Source organism: Hemitrygon akajei, chromosome 2 (genome assembly GCF_048418815.1).
Source record: "Hemitrygon akajei chromosome 2, sHemAka1.3, whole genome shotgun sequence".
NCBI classification, from domain to species: domain Eukaryota; kingdom Metazoa; phylum Chordata; class Chondrichthyes; order Myliobatiformes; family Dasyatidae; genus Hemitrygon; species Hemitrygon akajei.
Genome location: NC_133125.1, coordinates 6,652,975 through 6,673,044, shown reverse-complemented (window position 1 = coordinate 6,673,044; position 20,070 = coordinate 6,652,975). Strand labels below are relative to the sequence as shown.

The window sequence follows — 20,070 nt, the reverse complement described above, 5'->3', positions numbered from 1 at the left end:
TACAACATAGGCAAACGATAAAGTGTAAGGCCATCTCTGTGTCATAGAATTAATTTTTTATATATATATTTGGAGATCATCATCATTTCGTGCCGTGTCGTGGATGATCATGGTATTTCCATGACCATTATTGTTCTCGGCAAAGTTTTCTACAGAAGTGGTTTGCCCTTGCCTTCTTCTGGGCAGTGTCTCTACAAGAGAAGTAATCCCAGCCAATATCAATACCCTTCAGAGACTGTCTGCCTGGCGTCAGTGGTCGCATAACCAGGACTTGGGATATGTACCGGCTGCTTGTACAACCTGCTCCCATGGTTTCACATGACCCTGATCAGGTGCTACACCTTGCCCAAGGATGAACTGCGGTTGGTGGAGGGAAGGAGCACCTTACACCTCCTTTGGTAGAGACGTATCTCCACCCCACCACTAATATTTGGAGATACACTAGGAGATCCGGCCCTTCCTGTCCAATAAGCCTCCACTGCCCATTTACACTTCCTAACCTATTAGTCTGTATGTCTTTGGAATTGGGAAGCAAATCAGAGCAACCGGAGGAAGCCTACGTGGTCATGGGGAGAATGTACAAAGTCCTCCCAGAGAGCAGTGAGAATTGAACCCCGATCACTGGTATTGTAAAGGCATTAAGTGAACTGCTGGCTGTGCTAAAGAACAGAATGATTACAGTAGGTATAACTAGTTGATGCGCAGAGAGCAGATTGCAGTAGTTGCTATCTCTGATGCCTTTGGCACTGCCTGGCACCTTGGTTTGTTAGCAATGTGTCTTTTGGTTTATTATTGTCAACTATGCAGTTACAAATGCCATCTGGAGCACTGTGAACAGTTTCACCCCTTATCTGAGAAAAGATGTGCTGGTATTGGAGAGGGTCCAGAGGAGGTCCACGAGAATGATTCTGGGAAATGAAAAGGTTAATGTATGAGTCATGTTTGATGGCTCGAGGCTTGTACTCGCTGGAGTTTAGAAGAATGGATGGGTATCTCATTGAGAACTATCAAATATTGAAAAGCCTAGATAGAGTGTATGTGAAGAGGATATTTCCAGCTGTGGGTGAATATAGGACCAAAGGGTACAGCCTCAGAATAGAGGGGCATTGATTTAGAACAGAGATGGGGAGGGGTTTCTTTAGCCAGAGGGTGGTGAATCTGTGGAATTCATTGCCAGAGACAGCTGTGGAAGCCAAGTCATTGAGTTTATTTAAAGCTGAGGTTCATAGTTTCTTGATTAGTCAATGTATTAAAGGTTATGGGGAGACGGCAAGATAATGGGGTTGAGAGGGATAACAAATCAGCCATGATGGAATGGTAAAGTGGACTCGATGGGCTGCATGACCTAATCTGCTCGCGTGGTTCATCTAGGCAGATCATGCCGTAGAAAAGAACACAGAATATAGTGTTACAACATGAAGTACTTCTTGCACTGTGTTTGACCTACTAACCTGTATATCCTTAGAGTCTGGGAGGAAACTGGAGCACTTTATCATTAATTTGTTTCCTCAGATTCTGCATATTTCTGCTATATTGGACGAAGAGTCAGAGATGGATGAAGAATTCTTGGTTACTCTGTTCGGCCCTACAGGAGGGGCAAGACTGGGTGACAGGACAGAGATACACATCATAGTCCTTCAGAATCAGGCACCACTCGGACTTTTTAGCATCTTCCCTTTAGAAAACAGGTCAGATAAATCTAATACAGAACTACTTGCATTGGAAGTTAAGGATATTTTTGGGATCATTCTGCACATTACAGCAGTAAAATTAATTTACAGTTCAAAGGACCACACTTTCAAAATTTGACCTCCATTTGTAATCAGTAGATTTATCATCCAGCAAATAAGTATATTATAGAACATACCAATTAGTAGTAATGGTGTTTATTTTAAAATGAATATTTCCTAGATTCTGCAATGGTGTAATTTTTTATAAATGTCCTTGATGAAAGTGTAGATGAGTACATTAGTAAGTTTACAGGTGAAACGAAGATTGCTGGTGTTGTGGATTGTATAGAATACAGGCAACTAATAAAATAGGATATCTATCAGTTGCAGATATGGGTGGTGAAATGGCACATGGAGTTTAACGCAGCCAAGTGTGAAGTGTGCAGCTTGATAGGTCAAATGCAAAGAGACACTACACTATTATGGGCAAGATCCTTAAAAGTGTTGCTGAGCAGAGGGATCGTGATATCCAGGTTCAGAGCTCCCAGAAAGTGGCTGGCTACAGAGGTTGAGAGAATGGTTATGAAGGCATATGGCATGCATGCCTTGAACAATAATGACAAGTATGCCATTTCCCTTCTTATTAGGCTGCAGTATTACTTCCTGACGTTTGTATTGAGCTCAAAAGTCAGGAAGTTATACTGCAGCCTTACAAAATCCAGATGAAGGGTCTCAGCCCGAAATGTGAGACTGTTTATTGTTTCCATAGACGCTGCCTGGCCTGCAGAGCATTTTGTGTGTATTACTTATAAACCTCTAGCTAGGCCACATCTGGAGTATTGTATATAGTTCTGATCACACCACTGTAGGAAGAACGTTGAGGCTTTGGAGAGGGGGCAGAAAAGGTTGCCTGGATAGAGGGCATGTGCTATATTAAGAGGCTGGACAAACTTAAAGTTGTTTTCTTTGGAGTGGTGGAGGCTGAACGGAGATCTGTTAAGGTTTATATGATATTGAGAGACATAGATAAAGGAGAGAGATTCAGGAATGTTTCTGGAGGACTGGAAAATTGCAATGTCACTCCACTCATTAAGGAGGGAGGGAGGCAGAAGAAAGGAAACTACAGGCCAGTTAGTCTGATTTCAGTAGTTGGGGAGATGGTGGAGTCGACTGTTAAGGATGTGGTTTTGAGGTATTTGGCAGCACATGATAAAATAGCCCATAGTCAGCATGGTTTCCTCAAGGGAAAATATTGCCTGACAAATCTGTTGGAATTCTTTGAGGAAATGACAGGCAAGATAGACAAAGGGGAGTCAGTGATTGTTGGTTATTTGGAATTTCAGAAGGCTTTTGACAAGGTGCTGCACATGAGCCTGCGTAACAAGTTATGAGCCCATAGTATTACAGGAAAGACACTAGCATGGATAGAGCAGTGGCTGACTGGGAAGAGGCAAAGAGTGGGAACAAAGGGAGCCTCTTCTGGTTGGCTGCCGGTGACTAGTGGTGTTCCATGGGTGTCGGTGTTGGGACCACTTCTTTTTGCATTATATGTCAATGATTTGAGTGACGGAATTGGCGGCTTTGTGGCCAAGTTTGCAGATGATACAAAGATAGATGGAGGGGCAGATAGTGTTGAGAAAGAAGGGAGTCTACAGGAGGATGTCGACAGATTGGGAGAAAGAGCAAAGAAGTAGCAAATGGAATATAGTTCAGGAAATTGTATTGACATGCACTTTGGTAGCAGGATTAAAAGTGTAGACTATTTTCTAAACAGGGAGAAAACTCAAAAATCTGAGGTGCAAGGAGACTTGGGAGTCCTTGTGCAGAATTCCCTAAAGGTAAACTTGCAGGTTGAGTTGGTGGTAAGGAAGTCAGATGCAATGTTAACATTCATTTCAGGATGACTACAATATAAAAGCAAGGATGTAACGCAGAGGCTTTATAAGACATTAGTCAGACCGCACTTGGACTATTGTGAATTGTTTTTGCCCATTACAATGCCAATAAAAAGTATTCACCCTTCACCCACCTTGGAAGTTTTCATGTTTATTGTTTTACAACATTGAATCACAGTGGATTTAATTTGGCTTTCTTTAACACTGATCTTTCATCTCAAAGTGATCTAAGTTAATCTCCAGTATAAAACACAAAATAAGTAATTGCATGAGTATTCACCCCTTTAATATGACACACTAATCATCACTGGTGCAGCCAGTTAGTTTTGGAAGTTATATAATTAGTTAAATGGAGATCACCATGTGCAGTCAAGGTGTTTTAACTGATTGTAGTAAAAATACACCTGTATCTGGAAGGTCCAACCGCTGGTGAGTCAGTATCCTGGCAAAAACTACACCATGAAGACAAACGAATACTCCCAAGTAATTCTGCAAAGGGGTTATCAAAAAGCACAAGTCAGGAGATGAATACAAGATGGGGCGAGGGGCGAATGCTTTTTATAGGCACTGTATGTAAGAAAAATATGCTGGCATTGGAGAGGGTCGTGAGGAGACTCATGGAAATGATGCCGGGAATGAAAGGGGCAACATATGTGGAGCTCTGGGACTGAACTCACTGGAGTTTAGAAGTATGAGAGGGAAACTCATTAAAACCTATCGAATAGATAGAGTGGATGTGGAGAAGATGTTTCCTATAGTGCTTGAGTCTAGGACCAGAGGGCACAACCTCAGAATAGAGGGATATCCATTTAGACTAAAGATGAGGAGGAATTTCTTTAGCCAGAGGGTGGTGAATCTGTGGAATTCATTTCCACAGATGGTGTAGAGGCCAAGTCATTGGGTATATTTAAAGTGGAGGTTCATGGATAAAAAATTTCCTGTTCTCTGTTCTAATGGGACATCCTTCTATTCTGAGATTGTGTCCTAGACTCCCCCTCTACGACTGCTCTGTGAATCAGAATCTCTGGTTGATGTATTTCCAGGTGACTGAGTCTAATTGTGATTCCCCCAGCAGCTAATGTTTGCGTGAGGCATCCATTTTGGTCCATGAGAGTAATTCTAAACACAATATGGATTTGCACTGTTTCCAGCATTTTGTGTGTGTGTTGTTTTGATTTCCAGCTTCTGCAGATTTTCTCTTGTTTGTGAATGGATTTGCACTAGAATTGTTTTACATTCTAACATCAGGAACATCTTAATGATCCCTGTTATTTTATTTAGGACTCGCACTCTGACCCTGGAGGAAGACAATAAAACATTGTATTTTAATATTTCTCGAAGTAATGGTTTAGAGAATAGAGTGACTGTGGACTGGGAGACACAATCTGGGACAGCATTTGGAATAAGTGAGTTGCATTTTTAGAAATAATGTGTAGAAAAACTGTTGCAAAAGGTTCAACATAATTCTGATGAAGTCCTGGTGAAGGGTCTTGGCCCAAAATGTCAACTGTTTATTCCCCTCCATAGATGCTGCCTCGTCTGCTGAGTTCCTCCAGCATTTTGCGTGAGTTACTCAAGAGCAGTCCTAAGTCTTACAATCTCAAGCCAAGGAGCTGAACAGAAAATATGTGTAATATAATCCAATCACATCCTTGTAATATTAGAGACCTCAATTCATAGTGTAAAATTAGTTATTGAAGGATGGAGCTTTAAATTCCATAAACTCGTGAACACTATTTCATTTTTGTCTTTTGCACTATCTTATTTTTAAAAATATTTATTATTTAGAGATACAGCACTGTAAGAGGCCCTTCTGGCCCAATGAGCCTGTGCTGCCCAATAACACCCATGTGACTAATTAATCTTTGGAAATTGGAAGAAAACTGGCGCACGTGAAGGAAGGACATACGGTCATGCGGAGAACATGCAGACTCTCACAGGCAGTGGTTGGAATTGAACCTGTGTTGCTGGTACTGTAATAGTGTTACTCTAACTGCTATACTGAGTTGCTGCCCTCTTTTAGGAACAGCAACTTCTCCTTCACCATCAGATTTCTGAACTGTCCACGAACCCTCAAACACTACCTCACTATTCTGCTTTTGTGAACTCTGAGAGGAAACTAGCAATGTATATCGTGACATCCTTAACAAAGCTAACAGCTCAAGAAAAGCTCAGAAACGTCGCATGTACTTCCCCTCTTTAGATGCTGAGTGACTTGCTGTGTTTTTCAAGCATTTTGTGTATGTTACTCAAGATTTCCAGCATCTGCAGAGTTACGTGTGTTTAAATATAATTAGAGTCATGGAGTCCTAGAAAAGTACTGAACAGAAACAGGCCCTTCAGAGAGGTTGTTGGTTCAAGCAGTTTCTCTACCCAAAGCTCTTGGAGATGTTACTGAAATTCTGAGATTTATGGATTGGACTGTAGTGTATATTGTCCTCTTTCAGTTCTATGTTCTTGTTGCAGCTTGGTGAGCTGGGGTTTGGGATTTGATGTTCTTGTTGCTGATTCTCCATATGCCTGATCTGTTAGGGTGGGGATTGATGTCATTTCTTTCAACTACTTCTATGGTTATTCTGTATTTTATGGCTATCTGGAGAAGGAAAATTTCAGAGTTGTAATCTGCATTCATATTTTGATAATAAAATGAACCTTTGAATCTTTGACATGATTAGATGGCATTGGGCAGCCCCAGGCAAACAGCGGAGGCCATCACCGACTAAGCACTGGAGGGCAGCACTGACCAAGCACCGGAGGGCAGCACTGACCAAACACCGGAGAGCATCACTGAGAAAACAGTGGAGGACAGCACCAGGCAAACACCGGAGGGAGAACTGACCAAATACCGGAGGGAGAACTGACCAAATACCGGAGGGAGAACTGACCAAACACCGGAGGGCAGCACTGACCAAACACTGGAGGGAGAACTGACCAAACACCGGAGGGCAGCACTGACCAAACACTGGAGGGAGAACTGACCAAACACTGGAGGGAGAACTGACCAAACACCGGAGGGCAGCACTGACCAAACACTGGAGGGAGAACTGACCAAACACTGGAGGGAGAACTGACCAAACACCGGAGGGCAGCACTGACCAAACACTGGAGGGAGAACTGACCAAACACTGGAGGGAGAACTGACCAAACACCGGAGGGCAACACTGACCAAACACTGGAGGGAGAACTGACCAAACACTGGAGGGAGAACTGACCAAACACTGGAGGGAGAACTGACCAAACACTGGAGGGAGAACTGACCAAACACCGGAGGGCAGCACTGACCAAACACTGGAGGGAGAACTGACCAAACACTGGAGGGAGAACTGACCAAACACCGGAGGGCAACACTGACCAAACACTGGAGGGAGAACTGACCAAACACTGGAGGGAGAACTGACCAAACACTGGAGGGCAGCACTGAGAAAACACTGGAGGGCATCACTGACCAAACACCGGAGGGAGAACTGACCAAACACTGGAGGGCAGCACTGACCAAACACCGGAGGGAGAACTGACCAAACACCAGAGGGCAGCACTGAGAAAACAGTGGAGGGCAGCACCGGGCAAACACCGGAGGGCAGCACTGACCAAACACCGGAGGGCAGCACTGACCAAACACCGGAGGGCAGCACTGACCAAACACCGGAGGGAGAACTGACCAAACACCGGAGGGCAGCACTGACCAAACACCAGAGGGCAGCACTGAGAAAACACCGGAGGGCAGCACTGAGAAAACACCGGAGGGCAGCACTGACCAAACACCGGAGGGCAGCACTGACCAAACACCGGAGGGCAGCACTGAGAAAACACCGGAGGGCAGCACTGACCAAACACCGGAGGGAGAACTGACCAAACACCGGAGGGCAGCACTGACCAAACACCGGAGGGCAGCACTGACCAAACACCGGAGGGCAGCACTGACCAAACACCGGAGGGCAGCACTGAGAAAACACCGGAGGGCAGCACCGGGCAAACACCGGAGGGCAGCACCGGGCAAACACCGGAGGGCAGCACCGGGCAAACACCGGAGGGCAGCACCGGGCAAACACCGGAGGGCAGCACTGACCAAACACCGGAGGGCAGCACCGGGCAAACACCGGAGGGCAGCACCGGGCAAACACCGGAGGGCAGCACCGGGCAAACACCGGAGGGCAGCACTGAGAAAACACCGGAGGGCAGCACCGGGCAAACACCGGAGGGCAGCACCGGGCAAACACCGGAGGGCAGCACCGAGAAAACAGTGGAGGGCAGCACTGACCAAACACCGGAGGGCAGCACTGACCAAACACCGGAGGGCAGCACTGAGAAAACAGTGGAGGGCAGCACTGACCAAATACCGGAGGGCAGCACTGACCAAACACCGGAGGGCAGCACTGACCAAACACCGGAGGGCAGCACCGGGCAAACACCGGAGGGCAGCACCGGGCAAACACCGGAGGGCAGCACCGAGAAAACAGTGGAGGGCAGCACTGAGAAAACACCGGAGGGCAGCACTGAGAAAACACCGGAGGGCAGCACTGACCAAACACCGGAGGGCAGCACTGACCAAACACCGGAGGGCAGCACTGACCAAACACCGGAGGGCAACACTGAGAAAACACCGGAGGGCAGCACTGACCAAACACCGGAGGGCAGCACCGACCAAACACCGGAGGGCAGCACCGGGCAAACACCGGAGGGCAGCACCGACCAAACACCGGAGGGCAGCACCGACCAAACACCGGAGGGCAGCACTGACCAAACACCGGAGGGCATCACTGAGAAAACAGTGGAGGGCAGCACCAGGCAAACACCGGAGGGCAGCACTGACCAAACACCGGAGGGCAGCACTGACCAAACACCGGAGGGCAGCACTAAGCAAACACTGGAGGGCAGCACTGACCAAACACCGGAGGGCAGCACTGACCAAACACTGGAGGGCAGCACCAGGCAAACAGCCGAGGGCAGCAGTGAGCTAACACTGGAAGGCAACATCAGTGGGTGGGGCCAGCCCCCAACCCAGAGTAGATTTCAGTACACCCACAGAGACCTCCCCCATACTGTCTGAACGTCTCCTCCCTTGGATGACAGCAACAGGCAATCCCATGGCCTAGGCCCAGACCTCACCACAACCAAAGCAATGCAGCTTTCCTGCCATCGGCCTCACCGAGGAACTGGTGAACCTGACTCACAGTGTTCTACGTTGCCGATGTCCAATAGGGCTTTGTGATCACATTACAAATATCCAAGACAATTACTCATACCTTTTCATGGACTGCACATCATCCAATGGTTCAATGATATCAGAGGTTAACCTGAGAGCTGGGGGTGGGGGTGGGGTACAAGCAGCATGAAACAATGGTCATGGTGGTGACGTCTGCGGAGACTCTCAGGGCCCAGTTCCTGGAGAATTGTGCAATTAAGGGAGGGGATGTGTAGAGGAATAATCTAAACTATTCTGAGGAGTGAGCTGTAAAAGTTACTAAATTCATTGGCCTTCACAGTTCTGCAGTTATACAGATCCAAAGCAAAATGTTTCTTTGTGTAAGATGTAATTTGTCAATGACAAGTAAATTATTAAAACTTTTGATGCAACATTATACAAAGTCATAGAGCACTACAGCACAGAAACAGGCTGTTCAGCCCATCTAGTCCATGCCAAGCTGTTATTCTGCTTTGTTCCATTGACCCATATGTGGACCATAGTCCTCCATACCCCTCCCATCCATGTACTTATCCAAACTTCTCATAAATGCCATGGTAGCATAACAGTTAGCGCGTCACTATTACAGCCCAGGGCGACAGAGTTTGGAGTTCAATTCTGGTGATGTCTGTAAGGGGTTGTACGTTCTCCCCATGACCGTGTGAGATTCTTCTGGGTGCTCTGGTTTCCTCCCACAATCCAAAGACGTACTGGTTGGTAGGTTAATTTATCATTGTAAATTGTCCGTGATTAGGCGAGGGTTAAATTAGTGAGTTGCTGGACGGTGAGGCTGGAAGGGCCTGTTCAGTGCTGTATCTCTAAGTAAATAAATAAAATGATAGTTCTGATGAATTGTGAAAAACGTTTAATTAATATCCACAATGTTCTTATCTTTTCAGGGGGAGATATTCTGGTGTTGTCCACAGTACAGAATTTCCCCGAAGTACTTGGCTCAAGGTGGTGCTTCCTGACATTTAACAACAGTCTGTTTGGAATTTTTCTTCGAATAAATGGGAGTGATTGGAAGTTAGGTGCAGTATCGACCCTGTACCAATGGCGGGGTGTATTTGTCTCAGTGCAGGTAACAAAAATTCAAAATGCCCTTGAATTGCTTGTCTGGAATTGACTTTTTTTGAAAACTGAACTAGAAAATAGAACATAGAACAGTACAGCACAGGAACAGGCCCTTCAGCCCACAATGTTGTACTGATCCAATTGAATTAGTTATCAAATGGCTAACTGAACTACTCCCCTCTGCCTACACAATGTCCATATCCTTCCATTTCCCCCACATTCATGTGCCTTCCTAGATGTCTCTTACAAGTCCCTAAATTTTTAATTTTAAAATTTTTTTTCAGTTTCGGCGCAGTAACAGAAATTAATAATGTAATTTTCTTACAGAACATCGAAGCTCAGAATCCCACAGGATGCACGACCTTTGTCAAAAGTGATGTGTCTTATATAATCATAACTCACAGTGGAATAACAGGAGTGAAAGCATCCAATAACAGCATTTACAGCTTTACATTGCAAACCGAATTAACATTGGTATGAGTTATATATAGCTTCCTGTTTTTAGTTATTAAATTGAAAGCTGAAAGTAAATGTATAATTTAAGTACGTGTACGTCATCATGTACTATACTGAGATTCACTAACTTGTGGGCATCCACAGTAGATACAAAGAAATGGAATCAGTAAAATAAACTACAGACAAAGACAGACAAACAGAAGATGACAAGTTGTGCAAATACAAAAAAAGTATGAATAAATAATACTGAGAACATGAGTAGTTACAGTAGTGTCCTTGAAAGTGAGTCTGTAGGTTGTGGAATCGGTTCGAAGTTGAGGTGAGTGAGGTTTCTGGAGCCTGATGGTTGAAGGGTAAACCTCTTCACTTAGAATGTGTTGCAGCAAGAGTTGTTTTTGAAAGAACAGAATCTGTGACAAGGGAAAGATCTGAGGAACTATGATTAATTTATCATGTATTTCATACCTCATCAGATTAATGTTGAAATCAAGTTTAAGGTTACTTGTCATTCAACCATACGTGAATCCCCATGAATACAGCCAAGAAACAGTGATCCTCTGGGGTCAAGGTGCAAAGCACAGAACCAACAGTCATGCCGAGCACAAGGCACATATAGCATGTGGGAGTAAACATATAGGATACCAGTAAAATACAGTCACATAAAAAAAATATATAGTCCGAGTCCCTGAATCCATGAAAGTTACAGGAGTCTGCAGTCGAGCACAATGCAACACGTACAAACACGCTGGAGGAACTCAGCAGGTCGGGCAGCATCCGCTGAACGAGCAGTCAACATTTCGGGCCAAGACCCTTCGTCGGGACTGAAGAAGGAGGGGGCAGGGGCCCTATAAAGAAGGTGGGGGGAGGGTGGAATGTGCCGGGTGAAAAACCAATCAGAGTAAAGATCAAGGGGTGGGGGAGGGGATATGCAGGAGAGGTGAAGAAGGAATCTAAGGGGAAAGCACTGTGGGTAGTAGAAGAAGGCAGAATCATGAGAGAGGTGATAGGCAGCTAGAAGAGGAGACAGAGTGAAAGTGGGATGGGGGAAGGGAGAGGGAGGGAATTACCGGAAGTTGGAGAATTCAATGTTCATACCAAGGGGCTGGAGACTACCCAGACAGTACATGAGGTGTTGCTCCTCCAACCTGAGTTTGGCCTCATCATGGCAGTAGAGGAGGCCATGTATGGACATATCCGAATGGGAATGTGAAGCAGAGTTGAAGTGGGTGGCAACCGGGAGATCCTATCTGTTGTGGCAGACGGAGTGGAGGTGCTCAACGAAGCGGTCCCCCAATCTGCGTCGGGTCTCGCCGATGTAGAGGAGGCCGCACCGGGAGCGCCGGATGCAATAGATTACCCCAACACTCCACTGGGAGGATGTACAGATTCCTTACAGATGATGTCGGAATTGCACTCTCTGCTATAATGGCATCATGCTAACTGTTATGGGAAGGGGGCAAAAAAACAGAAGAAGAAGAAGGTGAGGAGAGAGGGAGAAGTACAAGCAACCTATGTGCAAAAGACACCAAACTGTGCAAACACACAAAGAGCAAAATAATGATAAATAAATAAGCAATAAATATCAAGAACATGAGATGGAGTGTCCTTGAATGTGAGTCCATAGGTTGTGGGAACAGTTCAGTGTTGGAATGAGTGAAGTTATCAGCTCAAGAGCCTGATGGTTGAGGGGTAATAACTGTTCCTGAATCTGGTGGTGTGAGTCCTGAGGCTCCTGTACCTTCTACCTGATGGCAACAGTGAGAGGAGAGCACGTCCTGGGTGATGGGGGGTCCCTGATAATGAATGCTGCTTTCCTGTGACACTGCTCCTTATGGATGTGCTCAGTGGTGGGGATGACTTTACCCCTTCATGGATTGGATTATATCCAGAATTTTAACATGTGTTAAAGGAGAGTTTTTGAATAGTTTTGAAGGTTTTTGAAGAGGAGAACATTTTCTTTCCAGTCCCAATGAAAGGTTTCAGCCCGAAGCGCCAACATTTACTCTTTTCCATTGATGCTGCCTGGCCTGCTGAGTTCCTCCAGCTTTTTGTGTGTTGTTTAAAAAAAAAACTTTCCTAACTCTTATCACATTTGCTGAAATCGAGTGAGGATGATATCTGTGAAAAATATAATATTTCTTGCATGAAGAGAAGTGGAGGATACATCAGAGGTTTAATACTTTAAAGAAAGAATACAACTAGTAGATGAACCAGCATCAATTGCATTAATACCAAGCTGGATAAACCAGTCAGTGGAGTGCCAGGAAGAAAGGTATAGATACATTTTCTGGCTTGTGGCTGATTTAAAATGAATAAGCTTTAGGTTTATGCATTTATGCTTGTTCTTAAGTTTTAGGTGCTTAAAAGAAAAAATAAGATTATGATTAGTTTTATTTGTCACCTGTACAATTAAAACATACAGTGAAATGCATCGTATGCATCAGATTCAGATTCAGTTTATTGTCATTTAGAAACCACAAATGCAATGCAGTTAAAAAATGAGACAACGTTCCTCCAGAATGATAACACAAAAGCATTTGACAAAACAGAATACACTAGAAAATCCACATAACGTTTGGCAATCCCCAATCCAGAGTCCGGAGAGTCTGCTGCGTATTAATATCGCGCTACTATCTTAGCGCGTTTCCCGGAAAGGAGCTCCAAATCCACCAGACAAACATGACCAAAAACTAAAGCTACAAGACCTGCACAAAACCACATAGTTACAACAGTGCAAACAATAGCATAATTGATAAAAAAACAGACCATGGGCACAGTAAAAATAGTCCAAAGATGTTAAAGGACTATAAGTTCAAAAGAAATCACCACACAGTTTCCACAAGTCACCAGGGTCCCGACAGACTCACCATCCCATGCCGGCGGCAGAAGGGAATACCCCCGCTATGGACTTCCATGGCGCTGCCTGACTCAGCCTCGCAGACACAGCACACACCAAAAGCGACCTGAGTCCGTCGAAAGGACTCCGAGTCCGTCGACCCTCCGAGCCGCCGACCATCCCCTCCGGCACAGCTTCTCCGAGCACCATCCTCTGCCGAGCGTATTAAGACGGCCCCGCCAACGGCCATCGGCAACGTGACCCCGAGGACTGGGGGCCTGTTCTTCCCAGCAGAGTCCCGGACCTCACAGCAGCAGCAGCAATGAAGAAGGTCTGTATGGGACATTGGAAAAAAAGGTTGAATTTCCCCATGGGGATGAATAAAGTATCTATCTATCTATCTGGAGATTTCCCAATATTCCTTCGTGCTCCCACATCCATTTTCATTGATTATGATTGTGCACGGCACCCCACTTCATAAATAACAGATAATCAGCTCCTGAGTGGCCGCTGCAAGCTGCATCGCGCCACCATCTTGGAATACCTAATATATAATCTAATCAGATTAGATCAGTGAGGATTGTGCTGGGCAGCCTACAAGTGTTGCCACACTTCTGGTGCCAACATAACATGCCCACAACTCATTACCCTAACTCATCTGTCTTTAGAATATGGGAGGAAACCCACACAATCACAGGGAGAATGTACAAACTCCTTACAGACAGCAGAGGCTAAAAAATTTTACACTAACTACTGCACTACAGTGCCACAAAGACATAGATCCTCGTCAGGTCTATCTGGGTTGAACCTTTGAGTTTTTACCGACAAATGATAGACTTAATAATTTCTAAGGTCATAAAATGAGATTTTATTTTTGTTAGTTTTGTAAGTCCAACACATGAAAAACGAATTGCAAGAAAAAGATGAGAACTGAAAAGAACGGGTCTTTGTTCATTACTTTAGCGAGACGCACACATATCACATGGTAATATCATGACGTATACAGTTCACATATTTCTGCAAATAACCCATAATGAATTATTTAATCAGATAATGAATGCTTACTCAGATGCTGTCTTCTACAGTATGTGCTATATGTGCCTTGTGCTGAGTACGATTGTTGGTACTGTGTTTTGCACCTCGACTTCAGAGTAATGTTGTTTCATTTGGCTGCATTCATGTATGGTTGAATGACAATTAAACTTGACCTATTGAACTACATTACTGAAATATTAAATACACAACAGTTTTCCCAATTGTTTTGTGTTTCTTCCCAAAATACTGGCTTGTATCCTCACAATTAGTAATGTATGTTATTAATATACATGTGATTATTCTGGTGATGTGAAGTTTTCAAACGTTAAATCAAATAGATATAAGCTTTTTTTATTAGAATTTTAATGTATGATCCCTGTCTTGGCTTTTAATTTTTCTCCACAGGTTCAATCTTTGATTGTCCCAGAGAGCAGTGATGTAAAACACTTTACACAGGAAAACGAAGATTACTTGATCATCAGCAGTCAAAAGGATGCTCTTGACAGTAACTCAAAGGTTAATTTTGAGGTTACACTAATTTGAAATTGTGATGCTAATTTCAACATATTATTTGTAAAGTTAAAAAACAATAATTAACTGGAACTCCTATCTTTCTGAGATAGTTAATTCAATACTAGTAAATAGTATTGAATTAATCAAATTTTCACCTTCATTATGCCTATTGTACCAGAATGTCTTGGAGTCATAGAACACTACAGGCCAGAAACAGGCCCTTCAGCCCATCCAGTCCATGCCAAACCATTACTCTGCCTAGTCCCATCATCCTGCACCCGGACCATAACCCTCCATACCCCTCCCATCCATGTACTTACCCAAACTTCCCTTAACTATTGAAATCAAACTGACATTCACCACCACTGTTCCCTCTGTGCTGCAGGGGTGTGCAGCCACGCAGTAACTGAAACGATCCTGTGCATATAGCCTTTGTTGCCGTGCAGATAGAATTTTGTATAATGTCAATATAATTTTAAAATTGTTGTTAAAATTTTACAATTATGCTATTATAATTTTGTAATTTATGTTAGTATAATTGTGAAATAGTATGTGATTCTCCTTTAGACATGTGTATTGGCAATGGCATTGGGCAATCTTGAAGTTGCAGTAAGTAGATAGACAGCAAGACAAAGAAATGGTGCAAAAAAGGAATTGTGAGGTTGTGTTCTGGGTCATTCAGAAATGTGGTGGCCAAGGAGAAGAAGCTGCTCCTAAAATGTTGAAGTGGGTCTTCAGGCTCCTGCACCTCCTCCCTGATGGTAGCAATGCAAAGGGAACATGCCCTGGTGGTGACAGTCTTTCATGATGGATACCACCTTCTTGAGGCACCGCCTCTTAAAGATGTGCTCAGGTGGTGGGGAGGGTTGCACCCAGGATGTAGCTGGCTGAGTTTACAACCCTCTGCAACCCAGTGTTCCATCTGGAATGGTTATTTATAGAAGTCTGTTGGGCTGGCTATTGTCTGGGACTACAAGTTTTATGGTGTAGTTAACGCTGCATTCGTGGAAGTCAGTGGTCATTCAGTGCAGCCACATCAAAGTTCAAAGTAAATTTATTATCAAAGTGTGCAGGTGTTACTATATACCTTTGAGATTCGTTTTCTTGCAACCATTTACAGAAAAATAAAGAATTTTTTCAAAAAAAACTATACATAAACAAAGATTGACAAACAATTGATGTGCAAAGGAAGACAAATTGTGCAAAAAGACCTGAGAATACGAGATGTAAAGAGTCCTTGAAAGTGAGTCTGTAGGTTGTGGAATCGGTTCAGAGTAAGATGAGTGATCCAGGATCACTGGATGATCACTATGCTGATTCAGGAGCCTGATGGTTAAAGGGTAACAACTGTTCCTGAACCTGGTGGTGTGGAACCTAAGGCTTCTGTACCTTCTGCCTGATGGTGGTAGTGAGAAGAGTGCATAACCTGAATGGTGAGGGTCTTTGATGATGGGTGCGACTTTCTTGAGGCAGCATTCCTTGTAAATGTGCTCAGTGATGGGGAAGGCTTTGCTTGTGATGGACTGGGCTGTGCTCACCACTTTCTGTAGCCTTTTCCATTCCTGGACATTGGTGCTTCCATTCCAGGCCGTGATGGGATTCTCTCCATTGTGCAGCTATAGACATTTGTCAAAGTTTTTGGTGATGTGCGGAATTTAGACAAACGTCCTAAGTGGAGGTGTTGCCATGCCTCCTTTGTGCAACAGTCATCACAATCCTTAGTAGGGACTTGCGGCCAGATGCCTTGTAATTCCCAACCCAGACAGTGATGTAGTAGATGGTGCTGCTGTAAAAATTGGTTAAAATGGGGAAATGTGGAGCTTCACTCATCTCAATCTCGTCAGCAAGTGACCAAAGAGGTGGTATTGAGGGACGAGTGGAGATCATCTGTCACGTGCACTCCCTGAAAGTTGGTGCACCGAGCTCTCCCCATGAAGGTTCCGCACTTGTGCAGTGAGGAGTGATCAGCATGCAACTTCTCAAAGTCCACAGACGTCTCTTTGGTCTTGTCCACATTGAGACTCTTGCTCTTGTGCTCGCACTTTTCTACCAGCTGCTTTAACTCCTCTCTGCGCACCATGTCATCGTCAGTGTTGATGAGGCCAACCACTGTTGTATCATCAGCGAGTTTGATGATTCAGTTTGAACTGGATTTAGCAATGCAGCCGTGTGTCAGCAGCGTGAACAGCAGTGGGTTGAGAACGTAACCCTGGGGAGTGTCGGTACTCAGTGTGATGGAGCTAGAGTCGGTAAAGAGTAGAACTCTACTGGTGCTTCATGCCTGGGTGAGACCTGGGAGGTGGCAGGGAGTTCAGTAATGTTATGGCCTGGGAGAAGAAGCTGTTTCTGAGACCAGCGACTGAATGTGGCCTTTTTGTCAAGAAGTCCAGGATCCATTTACAGAGAGAAGTGTTCAGACCCCAACCTGGACAGTTTACCCATCAGCTTATTGATGGATTGGGTATGAACCGGATCCAGCAGTTCATTGGGCCAGAAGGGCCTGTTCTATACTGTATCTCTAAAATAAAAATAAAAATTACTCTCAACTGCTATATTTCTGTGCTCTTCTGTATTTTTATGTCTGAGAACAAAGTGAAATACAGTAAAATCAAATTTATACCTCTGTTCCATTCAGGTTGACTTACCAGTGAAATAAAACAATCTCATTCCACAATTTCTTCATGTTTCACTGAATGAATTCAACAGGCTGTTGCACCTAAAATATGTTCACTATTCTATATTCTGAAATACATAATCTGTTTCAATCAATATGCACACAGATCTATCGATGGAATGGGAATTCATTTATTTTTCATCAAAACCTACCGACCCGTAGTGCTACTGGCCTGGCTCTGTTTAAACAAGGAAATCTACTATACCTGGCTGTTTCCCAGTTCAACCGAGCGTCCGCCCTCTTTCAGTGGAGTGACGATCAGTTTGGCCAGCTCCAGAACGTATCTGTCTATGGAGGGACGCACGTCAGTAGCGTGACAGCTGAGGGTGACACCTACCTTGCCTTTGGTAATGCCACCATAATTACTTGGATCATCTTGTTTTCAATAGATAATCAGTTTCCTACCAATTTTGATTCTTTTGTATTGGAACCCTTTGTTAATTGAACATTATTATTCATAATGTTAATTTTCGGATGGATATTTTTAAATGGAATTTGATTAGCACAAAAGTTCTTGTGGAATAGTTATTCATTGAGAATGTTCTGTGCTTTTGCTGTTTGTTGAAGCTGTGGGAATGTGTGTTAGGGATTATCCTGGTGTTATGGAATTATGGATATCGTAGTTATGGATTAAAATATGAACAGTCTTCAGGAAGTAGGACTTGTTTTATAAAGTTATAAGCTGTTTATTTAGTTCAAGAAGATGAGAATATAAAAGCAAGGATGTCATACTGAGTCTTTATAAGGCATTGGTTAGCCTACCTTTGCAGTACTGTGAGCAGCTTTGGTCTCCATATGTAAGAAAGGATGTGCTGGCATTGGAGAAGGTCAAGAGGAAGTTCATTAGAATTATTCCAGGAATTAAAGGGTTAATGTATGAGGAGTGTTTGATGGCACTGGGCCTGTACTCACTAGAGTTTAGAAGAATAAAGGAAAATCTCATTGAAACCAATTGAAAGACCTGGATAGAATGCATGTGCATGTGGAGAGAATGTATCCTATAGTAGGAGGGTCTAGGACCAGAGAGCACAGCCTCAGAATAGAGGGATGAACCTTTAGAAAAGAAATGAGGAGGAATTTCTACATTTGAGGGTAGTGAATTCGTGGACTGTATTGCTACAGGCAGCCATGGAGGTCAAGTCATTGGGTATATTTAAAGCGGAGTTTGATAGGTTTTTGAAAAGCCAGGGTGTTAATGTTTATAGGGAGAAGTTGGGAAAATGGGGTTGAGAGGGGAAATAAATTAGCTGTGGCTGAGCAGAATTGATGGGCCAAATGGCCTAATTCTATTCCTATGTCTTATGGTCTATAACTTAAATTCAACTAATGTCTTAAGGCTCGTTTACTAATCACTGAGTCTGATTGAATGGTGGAACAGATCCGATGGGCCGAATACTCTAATTCTGCTCATTTGTCTTGGGCTCTTATTGAAACTACATGTGGGAGGACAATAATTGAATGCTTGTATGAATTGGTGATCATTGAAAACTTCAGACTGAGATCATGGAAGGATTGTCTCCTGTATTAGCTCAGAGTCAGAATCAGGCTACTGGGTAATTAATTTAAATATTTTTAAGAAATGCACACCTTTGGAGCATATCCACCATGAGCACTCTCTGCAGGGTAAACAACTGCAATCTCTCCTAGACGTACTTGCTGCAGTATCGTGTCAGAATTGCACACAGGACTCCAGTCATGGCTTTATCAGCACATTCCACAAGCTTCGATCTGGATTTGTGATAAATCTGTCTGGCTAGGGTTTAAATCTTCGAACATATCTGACCTTCCTATTCAATGCACACATTGTTTCCAAGGAATTACCTGCTAGTAATAATTCCTCTCCCAATGTAGCATTTTGTTATCCAGTATTCAGAAACAGAATCAGAATCAGGTTTAATATCACTGGCAAATGTCATGAAGTTTGTAATTTTTCACCAGCAGTACACTGCAATACATAATAATAAACGAACCATAAATCACAATAAGAAATATATGTATTCATAAAATAAAATTAAATAAATAGTACAAAAATAGAGAAAATGAAAGAAGTAGTGTACGTGGGTTCATTGTCCATTCATGGATACAGGGATGTTGCCTGGATTGGGGAGCATGTCTTATGAGAATAGGTTGAGTGAATTTGGCCTTTTCTCCTTGGAGCAGCAGAGAATGAGAGGTGACCTGATAGAGCTGTATAACATGATGAGAGCCATTGATCATGTGGGTAGCCAGAGGCTTTTCCCAGGGCTGAAATGGCTAACACATAGGTGCATAGTTTTAAGGTGTTTGGAAGTAGTTACAAGGGGGATGTCAGAGGTGAGTTTTTCACACAGAGAGTGATGTGTGTGTGGAATGCACTGCCAGCAAAGGTGGTAGAGGCCAATACAATGGGGTCTTTTAAGAGACTCTTAGATAGGTATATGGAGCTTAGAAAAATAAAGGGCTATGTGGTAGGGAAATACTAGGCAGTTTCGAGAGTAGGTTACATGGTCGACACAGCATTGTGGGCTGAAGGGCCTGTAATGTGCTGTGTATTTCAAAAATCTGGTGGTAGAAGGGAAGAAGCTGTTCCTGAAGCTTTGAGTGTTCTTCTTCAGGCTCCTGTACCTCTTCCTTGATGGTAGCAATGAGAAGAGGGCATGTCCTGGGTGATGGGGGTCCTTAATGACAGGTAACGCTATTGTTGTTAACTACTGCTCAATTGAGTCTTGACGAAGGGTCTCAGCCCGAAACGTCGA

The 20,070-nt window shown here is 43.8% G+C and overlaps 1 protein-coding gene across 1 annotated transcript in view; it reads left to right on the top strand.

The window, feature by feature from the left end:
* The window catches only part of adgrv1 (adhesion G protein-coupled receptor V1), a 528,099-nt gene that overhangs the window by 221,151 nt on the left and 286,878 nt on the right, over positions 1 to 20,070 (top strand). Inside the window, exons 44-49 of the mRNA XM_073066702.1 lie at positions 1,513 to 1,688; positions 4,847 to 4,971; positions 9,647 to 9,828; positions 10,149 to 10,295; positions 14,554 to 14,664; positions 17,442 to 17,682. Coding sequence (XP_072922803.1) covers positions 1,513 to 1,688; positions 4,847 to 4,971; positions 9,647 to 9,828; positions 10,149 to 10,295; positions 14,554 to 14,664; positions 17,442 to 17,682 — 982 coding nt within the window. The remainder of the gene's footprint in view (positions 1 to 1,512; positions 1,689 to 4,846; positions 4,972 to 9,646; positions 9,829 to 10,148; positions 10,296 to 14,553; positions 14,665 to 17,441; positions 17,683 to 20,070) is intronic.